At 44.5% G+C, this 22,226-nt stretch overlaps 1 protein-coding gene across 2 annotated transcripts in view; it reads left to right on the top strand.

Annotated features, from left to right (window-relative positions):
- The window catches only part of WBP1L (WW domain binding protein 1 like), a 54,914-nt gene extending 43,261 nt beyond the window's left edge, over positions 1 to 11,653 (top strand). For both annotated transcript variants that reach the window (XM_079136346.1, XM_079136347.1), the window contains exons 3-4: positions 7,924 to 8,085; positions 9,373 to 11,653. In XM_079136346.1, coding sequence (XP_078992472.1) covers positions 7,924 to 8,085; positions 9,373 to 10,115 — 905 coding nt within the window. In that variant the 3' untranslated portion in view covers positions 10,116 to 11,653. The remainder of the gene's footprint in view (positions 1 to 7,923; positions 8,086 to 9,372) is intronic.
- The last annotated feature ends 10,573 nt before the right edge of the window (positions 11,654 to 22,226 follow it).

The raw sequence follows: 22,226 nt of genomic DNA, 5'->3' as shown, positions 1-22,226 counted from the left end.
TTCTCTCTCCCTGTTGCCCCCACATCAGCAATATGACAGAGCAGCTAGGAATGTTGTTTGGTCTGGCAAGGAACTTGGACTCTAGTCTGGGAAGTCTCTCCCTGTGAAATGCACTTGTCTTTTATAGCCAGGAAGGGTGGGTCCTCCAAACAGAACCTTTCCCTCACCCTCACCTTTCCCTTTCAAAGACTGAGAACTGCCTTTTAGAGGAATTCCAGATCCAGTCCAGTGCAAAGAGTTCAGGGCCGATGTCCCCACTAGCCTGCATATATACATATACAGTAACAGAGGAGGGCACAGAATTGTTGAAATTTTAGAAAGGGTAGGGCTGAGAAAACTGACCAAAGAACACGCAGTGCCAAGCAGGTGGACTGACTGTTTAAATGTTTTAAAATGCAGATAACCGCAGGGTTCAAATTCCCCTCCCACCCCTTGTTAAAACAAAAGTTGAAGCTGAACTACAGTTTGTTTTGCTGGGGCCCAGCCCAGGCAGCATCAGTTGTAGAAAGGAATGGAGTTGCTGATGGCCCATCTCAGATTGACAGAGCCTCCTGGGCCATCAGCAGAGCAGACTCAGGTCACCAAAGTCAGGGCTGGGCAGCTGGGAGGGTGGTGGAGTCCCAGATGGCAGGGAGGTAGTCTGGGAAGCAGGTGTTTCACTCCAAGAACTTAAAGAAGGTCCAAGGAAGAGCTGGCTGATTCTCTCTCCATTTATGATCAGGTGGGGAAAGGAGCAGCATCTGATGGGAATAAAGATTCCCCATTGTACAAGTTGGTACATGCTTTCCAAGTTCTGGAGGGATGGAGACTATGAAACCAAAACATACCTTTCATTTGTGCCCAGCGATGGCTTCTGGGTCAGGAGTTGCCTGGTATACTGTTCCTCTCAGGAGCTGTTTTGGTTTTGCTCCTTATTCAGGGCCTGGCCTCTGCCCAAGGTGTATAGGAGGGTATTACAATGAGCCTTGAAGTCCTCAACAAGACTACACTTTTTATTGCTTTAAACCATTCCCTCTAATTGCCTGTCAACTTGGCTAAAAATGTAAAAGTATCAGACTTTGGGGTTGGTTTCCTGCCACCCTTCCTTTGGAAGGAAAAGACTTGAGCCAGGAAATCCTTGGCAGAACTTTCATCAGACAAGGTGCCTCTTTAACTGTAGTTGCCTAAGGAAAGGGCCTGGGGGGAAAATGTCATTTTCACCAACCTTATACCTCTATTGGGCTTAATTTTTTTCCTGTATGCTGAAGTCTGTCACACACATACACTTTGCACAAACACAGAAGCACACAGTGACCTTGAGCTTTGGCCAGCAAGCTTTCAGTTTGTTGTAACCTAAACCAGTTACTGGGCCTGTATGAGATGGAACTGAAGATCCTATTTTACCAACACACTGGTTGAGTCTATAAAGACCTGGTGGTCATTATTATTACATCCATGCATTTGTATCTCATTTGTACTTTAATTAATATTCTATCAGTCATTTAGAAAATCCTTATTCCATTTTTCTTGAACTTCTATGACATCAGAATTTCTTGGAGTTCTGATTAAAACACAGATTTCCAGGACCCTACTCCCAGTTTTGAATTCAACAGGTCTGATGTTGACCTGAAAATTGCGGTTCTACGAAGTTCCTAATTGATGCTGTGGCCTCTTCTGTGCTAAAATCTGTCGGGGGGAAACATAAGTTTTGCTATCAGGAAGGTATTTAACAGAGAGAGGAGATGAGACAAGATGTCTACCTAGTAATGTAGAGATGGAATGTATTGGTCAGTTCTGTGAATATTCAAAAGCAGTTTTCTGAGGCTGTACTAGATTCCAGCAGGCTGCATGGAAGAGGTTGCATTTAAAGTAGGCCTTCAGGAGTGGATAGGATTAACACACATGGAGAAGGATGTGTGTCCCCAGACAGAACATCATAAGCCAAGGCCATTTGGGAAAGAACCACTGTTCTAGGGTTTCAGAGCTCACCTGGGAAGAGAAGGGATATGGGGAACTTGTGTGGCTGGAACTCTCCTAGGTGTCTTCATCCCTGTCCTCTTATTCCACCTGAGAAACAACCCTGCCAGGTATGCATGCCATCCCCATTTCTTAGGGCTGAGGGTATTAAGGATCAGCTCCATTGGTGGCAGCTGAGTGATAAAGTCAGCTTCACCCCATAGCCACTCTTCTGGGGCTCCATCTGCCATGCTGGAAGAAAGAAGGGCCCAGGTCATAGTGGGTCTCAAATGGCTCATTGTGCACATTTATTTTCCCTGGAACAGGTAGAGCAAAGGAGACCTGGGGAGTCCAGGAATGTCCTCAAAGTCAAAAAACCTGCAGCCAGATCTCCCAGTTCTCATCTCAGCACTCTTTCTACTTACCAACTACGTTTTTCTGGAGAGAAATCAAAGTTGGAATTTCACCCCCTAGGGTGATTTGGGGGGTAATTTTACTCAAGCTTCAGGTTTCCCTGATTTGGGCTTCTTTGGGGAGAAGAGTGTTTCTGGGCAGTATGATTTCCTGAGGAACTATGAAGCAGATTGTTAGCAAATCCAGTCAATATTGCCCAACTTATTTTTCATCAGCTAAATTAAATTTTTTAATTTTTAAAATTGACACATAAAAATTATACATATTTGTACAGTACCATGTGATGTTTTGGTACATGTATAATCTAATTTTTAGTTTGTCTTAAGATGTCATTGCTTAGCTGCTGTTAAAGGAAAGCCCGTGGGTATTTGCCACTCTGAACAGTTCACCAGTGGGAAACTGGGACCTCCTTCCAAGCCTCAGTTGGAGCCCAGCTTCCTAGTGGTCCAGTCCTCTGGACAGAGGCACATTGATCAGAGCATGGGAGCTGATATCAGCTGACACAGCACCATGTTCATGGCAGGGACTTAGTAAATGGGAGTTGCCTGATTTTCCAGTTAGTTTTGCCAAGAACAGAACCTAGAAACAGACTTTGGACTTGTTCCTAACTCATGTTTTTTGTGGAATATTTTGGGGGTTAAAAGGAAAATTTAAAGGAAATTGTTTCTAACTGTGACTGTGCCTGAAACAACAATAATAATAAGGTAGACAACAGCATACATCAGACATAATTCTGAGTACTCTGTGTATAGAGATATGGTAGAGGCCATTTCCCCCCATTTTACAGATGAGGGAAGTGAAAACAAAATGACCAGTTTTGTGAAGCTGGGAAATTAGTGTGGCCCCGGGTTCAAATCCCAAGCCACCTGCTGCTTCTTCAGATTGATAGTCATGCTTATGGAACAGCTTGCCTGTCTTTTGGGTTAGATCGTAAGTCTTTGAAGGCTTCGTTTCCTAAATCAAGGCCTTGCAGGTGCAGTGGCAGGAGCTCCCAACACGATGTTCCTACATTGGTCTGATTGTTTTTAAAAACATGTGTTCCATTTTGCTTAGCATGGCAAATGCTCCCCACAGTGAGGTCACAACTTTAAAAGTGTCATTGAGGAAGAGAGTCTCTGGGTAGATGTGTGTTTTGGGGAGAATCCTATTTCTGAGTTCCTCTTGTGTGTCTTAAATCAGGTTTTACTTTTTTTTTTTTTTTTTTTTTTTTTTTTTAATCAGAGATTGAACCCCGGGTCACTTAACCACTGAGCCACATCCCCAGCCCTTTTGATTTATTTATTTATTTTTTGGGATGTGATCTCACTAAGTTGCTTTAGACCTTGCTGTTTCTGAGACTGTCTTCGAACTTGCAATCCCCCTGCCTCAGCCTGGGATTACAGGCATGCACCACTGTGCCTGGCCTAGCTTTTACTTTTTAAAACTTCCTGTCTTGTATTTGAAATGTAGCTAGAAGATTAAAATCTGGCCCAACTCCATACAGACTAGTTTGAATATTCTCCCTTTTAAAATTGATGAGTTGCAGCTTTGACTAAAATGACTCTCAAGAGAATCAGATTTGTGAGGGCTAAGTTTGAACACCTGCCTTACTTACCATCAAGTGGGACCAGCTCATTAAGGGACTTATCTGTACCCATATTGATGACTCACTATACTGCTAGACCCATTCTGCTCCCAGGTTAGTTTTCCCCCAGTTTTGATCCACACAGATAATTTCTTTGTAGTCTTGTGTTAGAAATGAAAAGAAATCATAACTCAGTTTGAAACTAATATAACCTCACATAACTGATATACAGTAAGGATAGTTTTTTTCCCAAAATATCAAATGAAAAGAACTAGGCTAGGACTGGGGGGCTGTAGCTCAGTGGTAGAGCATGTGCTTAGTATGCATGAGGCCTGGGTTTGATTCCCAATAACACAAAACAAAGAAGTAGGCTGGTGGAATTTCACTGGCCATTGGAGTTTTCCAGTGCTATGTTAGATGTAATAAAGGTAACTTTACCAAAAGTATATGTTTCAATTGTTCCATTTCTAGCCGCAGTTGCCTTCTGCTCTCCTTAATTTTTATTTAAAGAGAAAAAGACTTGCAAGACATGGTGACTCATGCCTGTAATCCCAGCAACTGAGGAGGCTGAGGCAGGAGGATAGCAAGTTTAAAGTCAGCCTGGGCAATGTAGGGAGAACCTGTCTCAAAATAAAATAGAAAAGACTGGGAGTATAGCTCAGTGGTAGAGAGCACTTGTTTAGCATGCAGGAGGCCCCCCAGCACTGCAAAAAAAAAGAAAAAAAAAAGTTACGAAAGCTGAGAAATAATGCCTTAGATCATGTATACTGCAGTATAAAACTTAGAAGTTGGTTGGTTTACCTTTAGGTAAGGAACCACTGAAAAAAATGACTGAGGGGTAAGAAATAGATATTGACTATCTTATGGGAGAACTTTCTTTCTTTCTTTCTTTCTTTTCTTTTCTTTCTTTTCTTTCTTTTCTTTCTTTCTTCCCTTTCTTTCCTTCCTTTCTTAAGACAGAGTCTCACAATGTTGCCCAGATTGCCCTGATTGGTCTCAAACTCCTGGACTCAAGTGATACTTCTGTCTCTCCCAGGTAGCTGGTACTACAGGCAGGCACCATCACGCCTGGCTTACTCTACCACTGAGCTCAGTCCCCAGCACTTTTCATTTTTTATTTTCACTGAGTTGCAAGGCAGGCCTCAAACTGGGATATTACTGCCTTAGCCTCCCAAGCTGGTATTTTACATGTGCCCACCCTAGAATATGCTTTTAAAATTGAGCCAGGCATGGTAGCACATGACTATAATCCTAACTGTTTGGGAGACTGAAGTGAGAGGATCATTTGAGTTCATGACTTTGAGACCAGCCTGGGCAGCATGCTGAGACCCCCATCTGGAAAAGAAAAAAAAAAAATTATAAAGTAACCCAGAAGTGTAAAGAATTGTGAGATAATGTTGAGTGTAGGTAATACAAAATTTAAAGCAAAAATTGGTTTATATATGATTGAATTAAAATAGATAACATCTATAGCAATTAAAAAAGATAAATGGAGACGGCATATAAGGATATTTATATACAACATATTTTAATTTACATCTATGATCATTTTGTATCTAGAACTTCATTGGTCTTATTAAACCAGTAAGTTGCCTTGTACAGTGGCACATGCCTATAATCCTAGCAACTTGGGAAGCTGAGGCAGGAGGATCACAAGTTCAAGACCAGCCTCAGCAACTTAGCAAGGCCCTAAGCAAGTTAGTGAGACCCTGTCTCAAAATAAAAATAAAAAGGACTGGGGATATAGCCCAGTGGTAAAGTGCCCCCGAGTTCAATTCCTAGTACCACAATAATAACAGCAACAACTCAGTAAACCCCAAGTTTTCAACTGTGTGAATGTCTCAACAGAATTGACACAGCTGCATTAAAATAGTTTGGAAGTCATAGTCTAGAGTTTATAATAATTATTATATAATTATATATACTATATTTAAGTTTTTATATGTGTCCCACATTTGGGATGGTGGGACAAAATGACTTAAATCAATGAGAATCAAGTCATGTAGAAAGAAATCAGGATCATACTTTATATAATCTGCCTTTTTAATTTAATATCAGACTTTTTAGATGTCAAAAATAATGTTCATTTTTAAATGATTCATGTTATTTCATTGTATTACTATATTTCCAGAGGATTTGAAAGACCTATCTCTACATTAAATTATTACATTTAAAAATAAAATAAAAGCCTTCTAGGTGCGGTTGGTTTTTGCCTATAGTCCCAGAGGCTTAGGAGGCTGAGGCAGGAGGATCACAAGTTCAAAGCTGTTCAAAGCCAGGCTCACAACTTAGTGAGGGCCTATGCAATTTAGTGAGACCCTATCTCAAAATAAAAAACAAGAAGGGCTGGGGCTGGGACTGGGCCTGGGCCTGGGCCTGGGCCTGGGCCTGTAGCTCGTAGCTCAGTGGCAGAGCCCTTGTCTCACATGTGTGAGGCATTGGATTCCATCCTCAGCATCACATAAAAGTAAAAACAAAATAAAGGCATGCTGTCCATCTACAACTCAAAAAAGAAAAAAAGTGCCAGGGATATAGCTCAATGGTAAAGCACCTATGGGTTAATCTCCAGAACCAAATAATAATAATAAAAGCCGATAAAAATAAAATTAGAGATAATTTTAAAACATGATTTATTCCTGGTTATTCTCATAATCCTACCACTTAAAGATGTTATTTTTTTATTTTTCCTTCTAATATTTTCCCCTATGTGTGTGTGTGTGTATTTATTTTTTTAAGCAAAATTGTTCACTAATTTAAAAAGTATTGAAAAACCTTTTCTGCCTACATGTAAAAATTGGGGGATTTCTTACAATGGAGTTTGTGGAGATAGCATAGTGAGAAATGAGGGCCATGGGCCTTCTCTTGTTCCTCCGCCCCTCCCTGGAGTAGGAGGAAGAAGGGGAATCTGCTGATGGCCCTTAGTATAATACAACCACAGAGTGAAGGGAGGTGGGGGTACACTGTGGCAGGGGGAGATGGAATTCTACTAGATTCTAGGGAGAGTACAGGAAATCATTCACACTCTCTAGGGAAGAGATTGACTTGAGGCAATTAGAATTTTCCACTTCCAACTTTAGGGATTCTGCATTACAGAGACATACACGGTGGAGAAAAACCCCTGATCTTTTTGATGTCAAGAGAACCCTAAGATTACTTTATCAGGAGTCCCCGCAAAGCCCCTTGTAATTGCTAATCTTTTAAGTTGGTGTGGGGAGGGGAGAGGGGCACCAAGAAAGCAATGTGTTTTCTCTAAGATTCCTTAAAAGAGGAAGAGCACACTCTACTAAAAGATGAACATATATAGTGCCTGTAAAACCTGAACCACAGGGGCTGGGCTTGTGGCTCAGTGGCAGAGCGCTTGCCTCACATGTGTGAGGCACTGGGTTTGAGTCTCAGCACCACATATAAATAAATGAGTATAAAGGTCCATCGACAACTAAAAAAAAAATTAAATTAAAAAAAAAAAAAAAAAAACTAAAACACAGGACCAATTAGTGGTCCCAGAGAGATGCCTTGGCACTCTTTCTTCCCTCAGCATCCCTGGAGACACATTGGAGTGAGAGACTTCCTGTACTGTTATCATTTTCACATTGCTTCCCTCTTCCATCCTGTGCATCTTTTGCTCTGGTACAAACTTGTTTTTTCTTCTTCTTTTTTTTTCTTTTTGGTAGAATCCAGGGGTATTCTACCACCACGCTACTTCCCCAGCCCTTTTTATTTTTAATTTTGAGACAGGCTCTCACTGAGTTGCCCAGGCTAGGCTCAAACTTCTGATCCTCTGCCTTAGCCTTCCAAGTAACTAGTATTACAAGTGTGTGCCACCACACCTGGTTTGGCAGAAACATTTATGAACACACAGCTTAAAACATAAAGTAATGGGATGAGGTCTAACAGTGCCAGCTTCAACCACGTGGGCACTGTCCAGGGACCTCCTTGTTTGAGAGTTACCCCCTCTGGCTGGTACTCGCCGTGTGTACATGTCTCTCTGTCTCACCCTCCCAACTCCCCAGGGTTCTGGCTGGTGTGGACCATCATCATCATCCTGAGCTGCTGCTGTGTCTGCCACCACCGCCGAGCCAAGCACCGCCTTCAGGCCCAGCAGCGGCAACATGAAATCAACCTGATTGCCTACCGGGAAGCCCACAATTACTCAGCGCTGCCATTTTATTTCAGTACGTACACCAGAAACTGTCATTCCCAACCCTCAGCTGAGGAGCACAGAGACAGGGCCTCTGTGGGCACAAGGGGATTTGCCCCCACAACCCCACATAGAGGGTTGCAAGTACAGGAACAGGGGCCTCCTTCAGCACAGAGGAGCAGGTATTCTGAATGTGGGTCTCTGAAGCTTCAGGTCCATTCCAAAACTCATGTGCCTGGGTTCTGGCCAGGTCTGTGTTTCTGCAGCAGTAAGAAAATAAAATAGAAATTTAAGGCAAATAGTCAGATGGAGTATAATGTGAGTGAATTGAATTTGGTGTTCAGTGGCCTGAATTCCTCCTGTTTTGCTTGCTGCTATGTGATGTGCCCCACAGAGGGGATGCCATGAAAGGGGCAGCTATGGGGAGGCACTGGGACTTTCTGAGAACCAAGAAACTTGGTGACTCACTGAAGAACACTGCCTAAACTTCCCAGGGGTTCCTTACATGTGACCTCTCAAATGGTCCGTGGAAGTCCAGCTGGGCAGCTTGTCCCAAACCATTCTGCAGTGCAATCTACAAAATAAAAGAGTCAGAAGTGTTTGAATTCCACATCTAGAAGGGTTAATTGCTTAGCACAGTGCCTGGCATACATAAGTGTTCAATAAATGCTAGCAAGTACTGTTATGTCATCTGTGCCTTAAGGTATTCAGAACATTCAAAAGGTAACTCACCTGGCATGTTTTCAATGAGCCTTGGATGACAGAGGCCCCTTGTCCTTTGCTGGTAACCACTGATCTTGCTTTGAGTCAACGTGAGGCTTTGTCTGTCTTTCCAGTCACACTAGTGTGAGACAGACAATAGATTTCTAACTTCCCAGAGAGAGACCCTGTACATAATATATCTGGAAGAGTGAAAAAAGAAATAAGTGGTCAGAAGGTCTTAAGTTAGAATCCCTGACCCTGAGGCCTGAGGATAGATGGAGGATACAGTCTCACCAGGCGGAAATTGGTTCTTGGCCTTCTACCACATTTACCTAACCCTTTGCCTTAATTCCAGGTAGGCAGGAAGTCCTTGCTTATGAAGTAGCACTAGGGGCTCTCAGATGCCAAGAAGCTGGATTAGGTCAACCCAAACTGTCCTTTCTCTGCACATTTGCTCACAGCTCTCCCCCCTGCCCATAACGAAGAGCCAAAGCTACCATATGGTGGCTCTGCTGCAGGGGTGGTAAGGGGCAGTGCTTAAGTTTAGTATGAGTTTTGCAACCTGTCCTATGACAATGGCCAGTGCAGTAATTTTTCCTCCCTACCTCCCCATTTTTAGGGTTTTTGCCAAACTATTTACTACCTCCCTATGAGGAAGTGGTGAACCGACCTCCAACTCCTCCCCCACCATACAGTGCCTTCCAGCTACAGCAGCAGCAGCAGCTGCCTCCTCAGTGTGGCCCTGCAGGTGGCAGCCCTCTGGGTGCCGATTCCACCAGGGGCTCGCAGGGGATGCAGAGCAGCCCCTTGTCTGGGCCCAGCAGAAGCAGCACAAGACCCCCAAGCATCGCTGATCCTGAGCCCTCTGACGTGCCAGCTGACCAAGCAGCCACAAAAGCCCCTGGAATGGAGCCCAGTGGCTCGGTGGCCGGCCTGGGGGAGCTAGACCCAGGGGCCTTCCTGGACAAGGATTCAGAATGTAAGGAGGAGCTACTGAAAGATTCCAGCTCTGAACACGGCAGTGTACTCCCTGATAGCAAAGACAAGACGCCTGGCAGACATCGCCGATTCACAGGTGACTCGGGCATTGAGGTGTGTGTGTGCAACCGGGGCCACCATGACGATGACCTTAAGGAGTTCAACACGCTCATCGATGATGCTCTGGATGGGCCCCTGGACTTCTGTGACAGCTGCCATGTGAGGCCTCCTGGTGACGAGGAGGAAGGGCTCTGCCAGCCCTCTGAGGAGCAGGCTCAAGAGCCTGGACATGCCCACCTGCCGCGGCCACCCGCGTGCCTGCTGCTCAACACCATCAATGAGCAGGACTCACCAAACTCCCAGAGCAGCAGCTCCCCCAGCTAGAGTAGGCCCTGCCTGCACCCAGGAACTTGGCAGAGCAACCAGGGTAAGGGAGACCCACAAGAGAAGCATTAAGTGACTTTCAGAGGAAGTGGTACAGCCACTTTTTTTTCCTTCTCCTCTCCTGCTTTTTCATACATCTCCAAGTACAGTTTGGGGTGCGGATGCCTCTCTCCCGCAAAAGCACAGTGTTGTGGAGGGCTGAGAAGTTGGTTCCATGACTCATTCCTCATCCCCACCCCATCCCCTTCTTCCCCCTTTCAAGTCATGTCTCACCTACCAGCTTTGGTCAGAGAGATGTGTTTTAAAAGCCCCCAAAGAAGGGGACTGGGACTGTGCCCTGAGATGATTCTTGGTGATGTATTGGATTTATGCTCTGGTTTTAGTTTCAGAGAACTTTGTTGTGTCGCAGTCCAGGAGAGGCAACCCATCTTGGCCCTGGGTGAAGAAGGAAGCCCACAGAGGCCTGGGGTTTGTCAGGTGTGGCTGCCGGTGACTGTACAGCCAGGATTGAGCTAATTCTGTGGGAGGATGAGAGCTGATGGACAGGTTGGTAGGAGGCTTGTTGATCTATCAAATTCCAGGTGACAAGAACAATATACCACTGTGCATCCTGGAGGGGCCCCTTCCTTCCCAGCAGGCTCAGGTGTGGAAGTGTAGACTGCCTTCTCTTTGTTTTTTCTTTTTAAAAACAAACAACAAAAGCCAGCTAGAAACAAGAACCTTACCAGTGGACTTGCAAGAATTCTCTTCTGGACAAGGGAAGTTTGTGCTCTTTCCTAGGTTGGCCTTCCAAGAGCATGGCTGCAGTTGAGCCAGAAGGCGATATTTGTGTGTGGGCTTGGGGTGGGTTAGCTCTGAGCAAGAGGCCCTAAATCTGGGAGTGGAGATAAGTGCAGCTTCCTGCATCTCTGCCTTGGTCTGTGCCCACACTTGACCAGTGTCCTCGTCCATCCTGAGCACATGGTCTGCAGGACTTGGTATCTCCTTGCACTCTATGAACAGATGGTCTGAGGAAGCTGTGGGTCCTGGGAAAGGCAGCCCCGTAGCCTGGCTCTCACACAGTATTTTCTCTTTGATTCTGAATAAGTCTTTTGTTGTTGTTGTTGTTGTTGTGTGTTTGATTGTTTGTTTTAAACTGACCACTTAGAAGAAATCCTTTGGTTATCTGTGGTTCTTATGCTCTGTCCCTGTCCCTAGCCCATTGGGGTGGGGTGACTCACTTTTCTGCAACCTATGTAAGGAGTCTCTGGCCCAGGTGGGATGGTGGAGGCACCCTCCAAAAGGATCACAGGATCCTTATTACTGTCGTCTGGTTTTGGAAAACCAGTTGAGCTTTGATAGGACAACTCTGAAAGGAGAAAGCAATCAGCTGCAACTAACATTCCCCATCCATCCCTGTTCACATGATGAGTTTGGTTCTTTCCCACTTTTTAATGATGATAGTCAGACTAGGCATTGATGTTATAGTAAAAAAGGAAAAAAAAAAAAAAATATATATATATATATATAAACAGACAAATCCAAGGCTGTGAGGTGAATGAGTGTCTATTTGGATTCCACAAAACCAAAATCCATGTTGAACAAAGTTAAGTCTGTACACGATGACTTTGAATGACCTGCAGAGTGTGTGTGTCTGTTGTGTGTGAGCCCCATGCCCTGTGTTCCTGTGAAAATACTTTGAATGGCAGCCATCCTGCTCACGTTAACCACACGTCAGAAGCAAACATGGCCCTCTCAAGGTAATTTATTTTATGCATTTACTGTTTACCGAACAAATGTCTGACTGTGTACTCGAGTGTATTTGGCAGCATTGTCGACGGCGGCCCCCGTGTTGCCTGAGATCCTGCGCTCAAGGTAGAGGTTCCTCTCTGCTCATCACTGCAATTTGCACATTGCTCCGTGGACACTCAGAGGCCTGTGTTCTGTTCCCTGTCAATGGAAACATGCTGTAGACCTGTTTGCCTCCCTCTGCTACTCCTTGCCTTTGGTCTCAGCCCCCAGAGGGACAGAAGGCAAAAGTGGAATTCCAGACAGAAGCTTGATTGATTCTTCAGTGACAAGCTTGGACTTGCTGTGGCCCAGACATCAGCCTGCCCAGGATCACCAGGAGGCACTGTGGTGTCTGCCAGTGTCCTTCCTTTTGAGTTCAGTGGACACAGGCAAGCTGGCATGTGGCCAAAGGGGAGCCAGAGCACAGCAGCTCTCAGATACCTACCTTCTACCTTCTTTCAAAATCTCCAATAACTCACTGAAGTGTCTCCAAGGAGAACAAGTTTTACCAAAATGATCCTTCTTTATTTAACTGATCAAGTGGATGAATCTGACCCTCTCAAGTTTCTTTCCCCAGCCGGGAGCTGGTCTGAGTATTGACTATTGGCTTCACTGAAGCATCTTACCCTGAAGGCCTGAGAAGAATCGCAGAGGCCAAGCTGGGCTTAACTAGTGAGCCACAGTCTGGCCACAGCTGCTGGAGGCTTCCTGCTCAGAGAGGGAGGGACTTAGTTGAGTCTGGTTTTCCAGATGAATGAGAAGGAAAGGGTTGGTGGAGGGTTTGGTGCTACAGTCAGAAGATTTGCAAATGCTAACACATTCCTGTGTGAGGCACATCACCATTTGTCAGTTATTGTGAATATGTGTATTTTAAGCAATAAGATTCAGCTGGTCAGATTTTTCTGGGCAGTCTCAGTGACGCATTTCCTGTGCTGTGATTGTTCTGAAGACAGAGTGGCTCTAACCACTGTGAGAAGCCCAAATAAAAATTAATCCCAAAAGTTCTTCTGTGCTTTTTTTCTTGCACCACTCTGTTCCTTTTTCCTCTTCCTCAGACTTCAGGGAGTCATACCTTAAGATCTCAAACGCAAGCACTTTTTCCTTCACACAGGGACTGAGCGGTGTCACGTAGCAGTTGAGAACAGGATCCTGGGCCAAACAGAAACCTCAGGACCAAGGGCAGACTGGAAGCTGCTGCTGAGTGCACATTTTATCCTGAGCAGTTTTCCCCCAAACTCTGTTTCTCCTTCTGATGTCTGGAATACTTTGTAAAGCCCCACAGATAGGCTAAAATTAGACCCAAAAAAGCAGAAACAAGTTTTGTTAGATGCCCCATAGCTAAACATGACATTTAAAAGGCAGCAAGCACTCCAAAGTCTCTCTCTCTCACTGATAGGACAGAAATGTGAGTGGGTGCTCAGCCTTGGAATTTTTTTTTTAAACATTTTTTTAATTTTAGATGGACACAATACCTTTATTTTATTTATTTATTTTTATGTGGTGCTGAGACTCAAACTCAGAGTATCACACATGCTAGGCAAGTGCCCTACCACTGAGCCACAACCCCAGCCCATGGAAATTTTAATATACAAAATATTAGAACCGGACACATGCATGCCTGTAATCCCAGCAATTTGGGAGACTTAAGTCAGAAGGATTGTAACTTTGAGATCAACCACAGCAACTTAGCAAGACCCTAAGCAACTTCGTAAGACCCTGTCCAAAAATAAAAAAATCAGGGGTAAAGTGCGCTGGGGTTCAATCCCTAGGAAATAAATAGATAGATAGATAGATAGATAGATAGATAGATAGATAGATAGATAGATAGATAGATAGATAAAGTGTGTGTGTGTGTGTGTGTGTGTGTGTGTTACCCACTTTGTGCCCAGCATGATACTGGATGCTAGGAAAATACAAATAAACATATAAGACAAGGCCCCTACCCCTTAGAATTTCAGTTATAGTTAGGAAGACGAACATACCCATGTGAAATAGTAGCCACATTAAGTAAGCTGAGGTGGAGTAAGTGGTACAGGTTCCAAGATTCCAGTGGCAGTCAGAGGTAGTTTGAGGTCTTGAATGCCAAGCAGGGAGCCCCAGAACTGAGTTTTAAGTAGTGGGGGAGCCCCAGTATGCCAGCATTTATCATTGTGTTCCAGCATTTTCCTAAGACAGACTTCTTTTGTTCATTTTTCCTTTTGCTTGTTAAGATTCCTCTTAAGGCTAGGGTTGTGGCTTAGTGGTAGAGTGCTAGCATGTATGAGGCACTGGGTTCAGTCCTCTGCACCATGTAAAAATAAATAAGACAAAGGTATTGTGTCTATCTACAACTAAAAATATTTTTTAAAAAATATTCCTCTTAGCTGGGTGCAACTGTGCATGCCCCTAATCCCAGTGACTCAGGAGGCTAAGGCAGGAGGATCACAAGGTTGAGTCTAGCAGGGCAACTTAACTCTCTCAAAATTTTAAAAAAATTAAAAGGACCAGGGAAGTGACTCAGGGCTAGAGCTCCCCTGGGTTCTGTCCTCAGTACTTGTGTATCATTCCTATTCCTGCCCTTTTTTTGGTGGATACCAGGGATTGAACTCAGGGGCACTCAACTACTGAGCCACATCCTCAGCCCTATTTTGTATTTTATTTAGAGACAGGGTCTCACTGAGTTGCTTAGCACCTCGCTGTTGCTAAGGCTGGCTTTGAACTCGTGATCCTCCTGTCTCAGCCTCCAACTGGAGTTACGGGCATGGGCCACCACACTCGACTCATTCCTGCCTTTTTAAAGGTAACGTCTGAGTGGTCTGAGTGGTCCGAAATCAGAATGGCACAACTTTTATGGGCTAGTCGCAAGATGCCGTGTGCCCAGGTCACTGAGTTCCTCATTTCTCTAATGAGGTCTGACAGCTGGTTGTCTTGGTCCCAAATGACCACTTTCAGGTGGAGACAGTACCATGACTGAAAGCGCAAGACACATTAGTTTTGATAAACAAGAATTTCAGGAAACTCTCCTTTCTCCAGTTTCCTGTTTTCAGCTAGTGGACAAAAACCAGGGCTTGACTAGGGAGGAGGGGGAAGTGGGCGTGGCTGACTGTTGGCTGGCTCCTTGCTGAACCTGTTGGGAAGAGTTGTGGGTCTTGGGAGGTGTTCTGGTTTCGGGTTCCAGCCTGGGGGCAAGTGACTGGCCTCACTGAGAGGTAAGCCTTTATGGAGCACTTACCATGTGCCAGGCATTGGGAATGCTGATACCTTAGGCCTGGCTCCTCTTCAGAAGAGTTGATGATACCCGGGAGAGGAAGAAAGGCACATCAGCAGTGTTAGTGCCACTTGGCACAGAATGCTCTGGATAAGAACTTATCCAACTGGGAGTTCGAGGCAGGCTTCCTGGAGGAGGTGACTGCTCCCCAGGTGAAAGGTGCAAAGGGAATACTAGGCACAGGTTTGCCCTGTAGACTCTTGAATGCCACTATGTCCCAGATGCTGAAAAGCACAAAAAAGCTTGGGAGGCTTAAATCAGGAGACAGCACATGTTGCACGGGAAACAGCAAGTAACTTAATCTTTCTAGGTGCCTGCATTCTGGAAAGGCAACAAGTGACACTGGAGAGAGGTAAGCAGGTAATAAAATCATTTTAATTCGTCTTTTTTTGTGTTCCTTATTGACAGTTTACACAAAGCAAGGTCTTGTCCAAGCATCTTAGTACCTACATTTTCTTATTTTATCCTCAAAACAGATTGCTGAGGCATAGCTTTATAATTATTGCTGCAGTGGTAAAGAGATTGAGGCACTCAGAGGAGTGAACTAACTTCCAGGATCACACAGCTAATAAACAGCAGAGCCGCATTTGAAGCCACATTTTTTGGGCCCAAAGGCCATTAAATAAGCCAGACAGTGAAGAGCAGGATGCTCAGGAGCCCTCAGAACTTGGGACTTCGTTTCAAAGGTGGGAGGGAACCAAAGAAAGCTGTCGGACCTTCAGGAGTTAAAGCTGTTTGGATCTTTGTATCTTTTCCTTGAAAGAGTGTTTTGCTCTTCCTCAGAGGAGATAAAAATAGAGCTTCCAATATTTGTGAGGGAGAGCAGAGTTTTGTTTGATCTGAAATTTCTCACTGTTTAAGCCAGTTCCTCACCATAGTTTAATATTTCTTCCATTTAATGTTTTCTCACAAAGACTCAAGAAACACAATCCCACTGGAAAAATGTTACAAAACACTCTCTGTGTGAGCCATGAAAAGAGTTTGTCCCTGGGCTCTCCACCCACTTCCCAGCTGTCAGCATGCCTGGCTCTAGGTGGAGGCAGCCCAGGGGCTGCGGGTGGCTTCGGGATGTCTTGCCCAGGATGGACCTATCTGCACATACCTGCTCCCCCTCCTGCCCAAGCTGGTAGCTTTGGGGAAGTCTGTGTAGTCTTCAGAGAAGGACTTATTTTGTGGATTTGAATGATTAATCAATGATGAGGCCAATGTTTATTAAGTCTCTGAAAGCATTTCATAGATTCATCTTTGATCCTCAGAGCAACAGTGAGGTTGGTCCTATATCTATACACACTTCAGCCCCCATATTACAGATGGAGAAATGGAGATTTAGGAAGGCCAACGCAGGGCTGGGATTATAACTTCAGTGGCAGAGCACTTGCCTAGCATGTAGGAGGCACTGGGTTCAATCCTCAGCACCACTTAAAAATAAATAAATAAATAAATAAATAAAGATAGTGTGTCCATCTGCAACTAAAAATATTTAAAAAAAAAAAAAAAAAAAAAAAGACCAAGGCAGTTGCCCATGATCATTTAAGTATGTGACAACCTGTGGAGGATCTGTTTTCTCTAGCCTGACCTCATCGCACACAAGGGACTTGCTACTCACACAGTCCTTTGTGTTTCATCCTTACCAGAGCTTCAAATGATGGGCAGCTCAGGTGATAAAGTGACCCCACTTTACAAAGAGGAAGCTGAGTTTCCACAAAGTTAGCCATGGGCCAAAGGTCCAGGGCTAAGACGAGGGGCCCAGGAGCCTAGCACCTGGGAATTCTGAGTTCCCCTTACCCAGGGGTTTACCCCCACACTCTGGCGGGTGCCTTGGACCTCCAGAGGTGGGCATGTGTCTGTGTATAACCGTAGAGGGACTCCCCTGCTTCAGGTTTTGTGGCTACCAGAGACCACAGGGACATTCACTTATTGACCCACCCATACTCACACCAGGTTACAGGGGAAGGTCACAGGGGAAGGGACTCTGGGATGCTGATTTTCCAAAGGACAGAACCCTGGGAGGGTTGGCTCTTCTAGCTCACTAGTGCTGATCGGTAAATATTCAAAAATTTTATGAGCTTCATATTAAATGGCCCATAAAAATAAACTACATTAACCACGATTGAATATATTAAAAACAAAGATAATGAATACATAGAGTGGATTGCTTTCCAATTATTTTACTACATGTTATTATTATCTATACCCTTCCAGGTATTTATAAATCAGCATGGTGGAAGTATTACATGAAGGCATTTACCATATGAAGTGATGTACCCACAGAATACACATGATAGTGGTCCCATAAGATTATAATGGGGAAGAAGATGTACAAGCAGTCAATAAACATATGAAAAAATGTTCAACATCTCTAGTAATAAGAGAAATGCAAATCAAAACCACCCTAAGATTCCATCTCACCCCAATTAGAATGGCGATTATCAAAAATACAAGCAACAGGTGTTGGCGAGGATGTGGGGAGAAAGGTACACTCATACATTGCTGGTGGGGCTGCAAATTAGTGCAGCCACTCTGGAAAGCAGTGTGGAGATTCCTTAGAAAACTTGGAATGGACCCTCCATTTGACCCAGCTATCCCACTCCTTGGCCTATACCCAAAGGATCTAAAATCAGCATACCACAGAGATACAGCCACATCAATGTTCATAGCTGCTCAATTCACAATAGCCAGACTATGGAACCAACCTAGATGCCCTTCAATTGATGAGTGGATAAAGAAACTGTGGTATATATACACAATGGAATATTACTCAGCCATAAAGAATGACAAAATTATGGCATTTGCAGGCAAATGGATGAAATTGGAGAATATCATGCTAAGTGAGATAAGCCAATCTCAAAAAGCCAAGGGACGAATGATATCGCTAATAAGTGGAGGATGACACATAAAGGGGGGGAGGGAAGGGTTAATGTTAGGGTTAGAGTTAGGGTTAGGGAGGGGGGCAAGTATGGAGGAAGAAAGTACTGTATAGAGGGTAAAGAGGGGTGGGAGGGGTGGGGGGAAGGGAAAAAATAACAATGAATCAAACAACATTACTGTATGTGGATTTATGATTACACAAATGGTATGCCTTTGCGCCATGTACAAACAGAGAGGCAACATGTATCCCATTTGTTTACGATAAAAAAAAAAAAAAAGATTATAATGGGGTTGGTCATTGCTATCTCCTAGTGACATTGTCGCTGTAATAATTACAATGCAATGCATTTCTCATGTTGGTGGTGATGCTGGTAAAAACAACCCTGTTTAGGTATATTTAGGTACAAAAATACCATCGTGTTAGTTATCTACAGTATTGAGTACAGTAACATGCTATACAGGTTTTAGCCTTGCTGACTGTAGGCTACATAACCTGGGTTTGTGTAAGTACATTCTATGATATTTGCATGAGGAAACTGTAGGGGCACATTTCTCAGAATGGGTTCCATGCATGACTATAACAGTAAAGAACATATAATGTAAAAAAAAAAAAAAAAAATCAACGAAATGCTACTAAGCATCTCTTCCCAATTCTATATTCAGTGACATCACATTGGTAACTATGGGCAAACAATACAAGTCAGGGGTGATCTCCCAGCTGAGTTGGTTCTGAAACATTTATTTATAAACCCACTATTGGTTGAGGACAATCTGAAGTTGAAAAGGTGACTGTGGGGTCTTGGCAAGGACTTTCCAGCTTCCTTCTACATAAGGGGATAAAGTTGATCTATTTTTCACTGGTCCAAGGCCCTTGGTTGCATCCTTTCATGAGTCTAACCTACTTGTCAGGTAGTAATACACTGGATAAAGAATAGGAGAAGGCTCAGTCTTGAACTCCAGAGATACAGAGGGGGGCTGTGTCCCTGGGGGATACAACACACACTTCAAGCCCAAGCAGATGCTCAGATGCATCTGGGATTCAGTACTGAGGGACAGAAGTTGTGGGCTAAAAGGGGACAATCATGGGTTGGAGTCTTGAGACAGCTTGGAGAAAGGCATTCACTTTGAGCCTCAAGGGAGCTCAAGAATTTAGTGACATAGATCAATGGGGAAAAGGCCTTTTCATCCAGGGAAGGGGCAGTTTGGGCAACAAAATTCATGAGACCATTTTCCAAGAGGACACCACTTTTCAGAAAGGTGTTGTCCTCTGCTAAATATCCTGAGAACTTTTATATGACCTCCAGGGACAGGGGAAAGCATGGCTGACTTCTCATCCTGCATCTTTGAAATCATGGGTTCTGGTGCCAGCCTGCTACTAAGGAGCAAGTCTTGGACATATGCACATCCCTCCACAATAGCCGTCTGTTTCCTCATCTTAAAAATGAAGGGATATTTTCTCATTTCCATGCCGTTCAATGTTGATTTGATAGTTGGAGACTATTCCAGTTAAACTTACCCACTGCTTCTACAGAGAACATGGGCCTTCTGCAAAGTATTTCTCTCTTCATCACTTACTCTACAAAATGCTTTTCAAATTCTGACCAATCTAAAATACTGAACTCCAGCTCCTCCTGCTCCTCCTTGCTTTGAGCTGAGGGTAGCTTGGCTCTAGTCCAACAGCCAGCTGAGGCGGAGACCCCTAGGAGAGCGAAGGGGGAGACCTCCAGCTTAACCTTCCCTTTAGCTCACAGTGGTGTCAGCATCTCTCTGGGGCTGCTTGTGATAGGGTGGGTGGGGGTCAGCCTCAGCTGCCCACGGATTCTCCTTCAGGCTCTCGCTCTGTCTGTCCTCATGTCATTCTCTCTCAAGTGCATGTGCACAGTATTGGTGATCAAACCCAGGGCCTTGTGCATGCTGGGCAAGTATTCTCCTACTGAGCTTCATCCCTAGCCTTTTTGGTTTTTGTCTCCCTACGTGGCCAAGGCTGGCCTCAAACTTGCAATTCTCCTGCCTCAGCCCCCTCAGTAGCTGGGATTACAGGTGTGCACCACCGCAGCAGGCTTCCTTTAGGCTCTTTGGCAAGGTCTTGGGGTCACTGGCTTGTGAAGGCCGGGACTGAGTTGGGGGGATAGGAAGGAATAGTTCACAGGCAATGGATTAATAAAGCTCTTCTGAAGGATGAAGGTGCTGCTGTAGTTGACATCCTGTCCCTCTCTTTTGTCAGGGCTCCCTTGATATCTTCTTCCTGAAACTCAGCCAGGCAGACTCTCAGCCTTGTGCCCTGCTAGCCCTTCCAGAGCCTTCTGTCTCATAAGAGGGGGCAGCCTGGGTCATCGATGACTCTATTCTGGTCTGGCTGGTGCCGGGGAGCTGAGTATGGGGCTTCTCTCTAGGCTAAAGGGAGAGTGTCATTTTCTCCTGGGGCATCTTAGGACATCCTTCATTTGCAGACTGGTCAGTGGCCAAGGTTTAAAGATGCTGCTTTCAAGGTTTAAAAGAGTCTGGGCTCCGTCTTACAGTGAGGAAGCATTTCAGACTTCCTGGTTTTTTTGTTTTTTGTTTTTGTTTTTGTTTTTCAGATTGTTTTTGCAGTATTGGGGATGAACCTAGGGCACTCTATCACTGAGCTACACTCCAACACCTTTAAAACAATTAAAAAAATTTTTTTTTGAGACAGGGTCCTTTTAAATGACCCAGACTGGCCTGGGACTTGTGATCCTCCTGCCTGAGCCTCCTGAGTTGGCAGGGATTATAAGTATATACCACTATACCTCACCTTCCTAGGCTTTTGAGTGTGGAGAGTTAAATTCAGGCACTGCCACAGAGGCAGCTGTTGAAGACCTTTCCTAGCAGAGTTTACCCCAAGGAAGGAGGAGAGAAAGGGACATGCTGGTTCTTGGGGACCAAGAGAGTATGGCTAATGGTGGGCTCAGTATGTGGGTTACAAAGCCAAATTTAGGGGGCACATGTAATAAAGTCTTTTTGGATCAAAGTAAATGATCTATTGCTCTACCTTCAATATATATCCTCAACCCTCCCGCTCCTCACCATTCCTCTGCTGGGGCCAAAGTTCCAAGCTGTCATTATGTAGCTTTCCCAAACCAGCACAGCAGCCTCCTTCCTCATGTTCTCCACTCCCACCACATCCCTTGGGACCATTCTCCACTCAGCAACTAAGATGAGCATTTTAAAAATGCAAATCAAGCCAGGCATGTTGCATCCCTGTAATTCCAGTGGCTGGGGAGGCTGAGGCAGGAGGATATCAAGGTCAAAGTCAGCCTCAACAACTTAGTGAGACCCTAAGCAACTCCATGAGACCCTGTCTCTCAACATATTTTTTAAAAAGGGAGGCTTAGTATGTGACTCAGTGGTTAAAAGCCCCTGGTTTCAATCCCCAATATAAAAAAAAAAAAAAAAAAAAAAAGCAAATCAGACTGTTCCACTTAAATGTTTAAAACCTATCAGTGACTTCCTATCATATTGGAATATTGGAATAAAAACCTAAATTTTTACAGACTTGGTGAGCACATCTATAATCCCAGTTACTCAGGAGGCTGAGGCAGGAGAATCCCAAGTTTTAGGCCAGCCTGGGCAACATAGCAAGACCCTATCTCAAAATAAAATGAGCTGGGGATGTAACTCAGTGGTAAAGAGCTTGCACCAGTAGCACAAAGCAGAACATTCCTCTCTCCTTACAAAGCCTGCAAGGGAGCTGGTCCTGCCTCCCACTAATCCTACTGGGGACCACTCTCCCATTCACTTGCCCTTTCCCACCTTTAGACCTTTTCACCTGCTTTACCCTCAGCATGGATCCCTTTACCTGATATTTCCCACCTCCCCAGGCTCCCTCTTTTAAAGTGGCCAATCCCTACCTTTGCCTTTCTCTTATCACACCACCTTCAAAGTTCTCACAAGTTTCTAAACTTCTTATGTATCTATTAACCTTCACTAGCATGTGAGCTTAATGAGACAAGGCAGTCTTGGCACATAGTGAATGGCACATAGTAGATGCTGGATAAAATATTTTTTGACAGAATGAGCAATGTATAAATGAGTGAGCCACTTCCCTCTGAAGAAAAACTTCTCTTTATGTATAACACCTGCCATTGTTGCAGGCCAGAAATAAAAGCAGAGTGGGCTGAGGGGAGGGAGGAATGGTGGGAGTAGCACCTCTAATTCTGTTGTGGGGTCACACAGGGTGGGGTCAGGAGAGTCAGGTATGCCCT

This window comes from Sciurus vulgaris (assembly GCF_902686455.1).
Source record: "Sciurus vulgaris genome assembly, chromosome: 4".
NCBI lineage: Eukaryota > Metazoa > Chordata > Mammalia > Rodentia > Sciuridae > Sciurus > Sciurus vulgaris.
The sequence above is the reverse complement of the archived record's forward strand: the minus strand, read 5'-3'. Positions and strand labels throughout refer to the sequence as shown.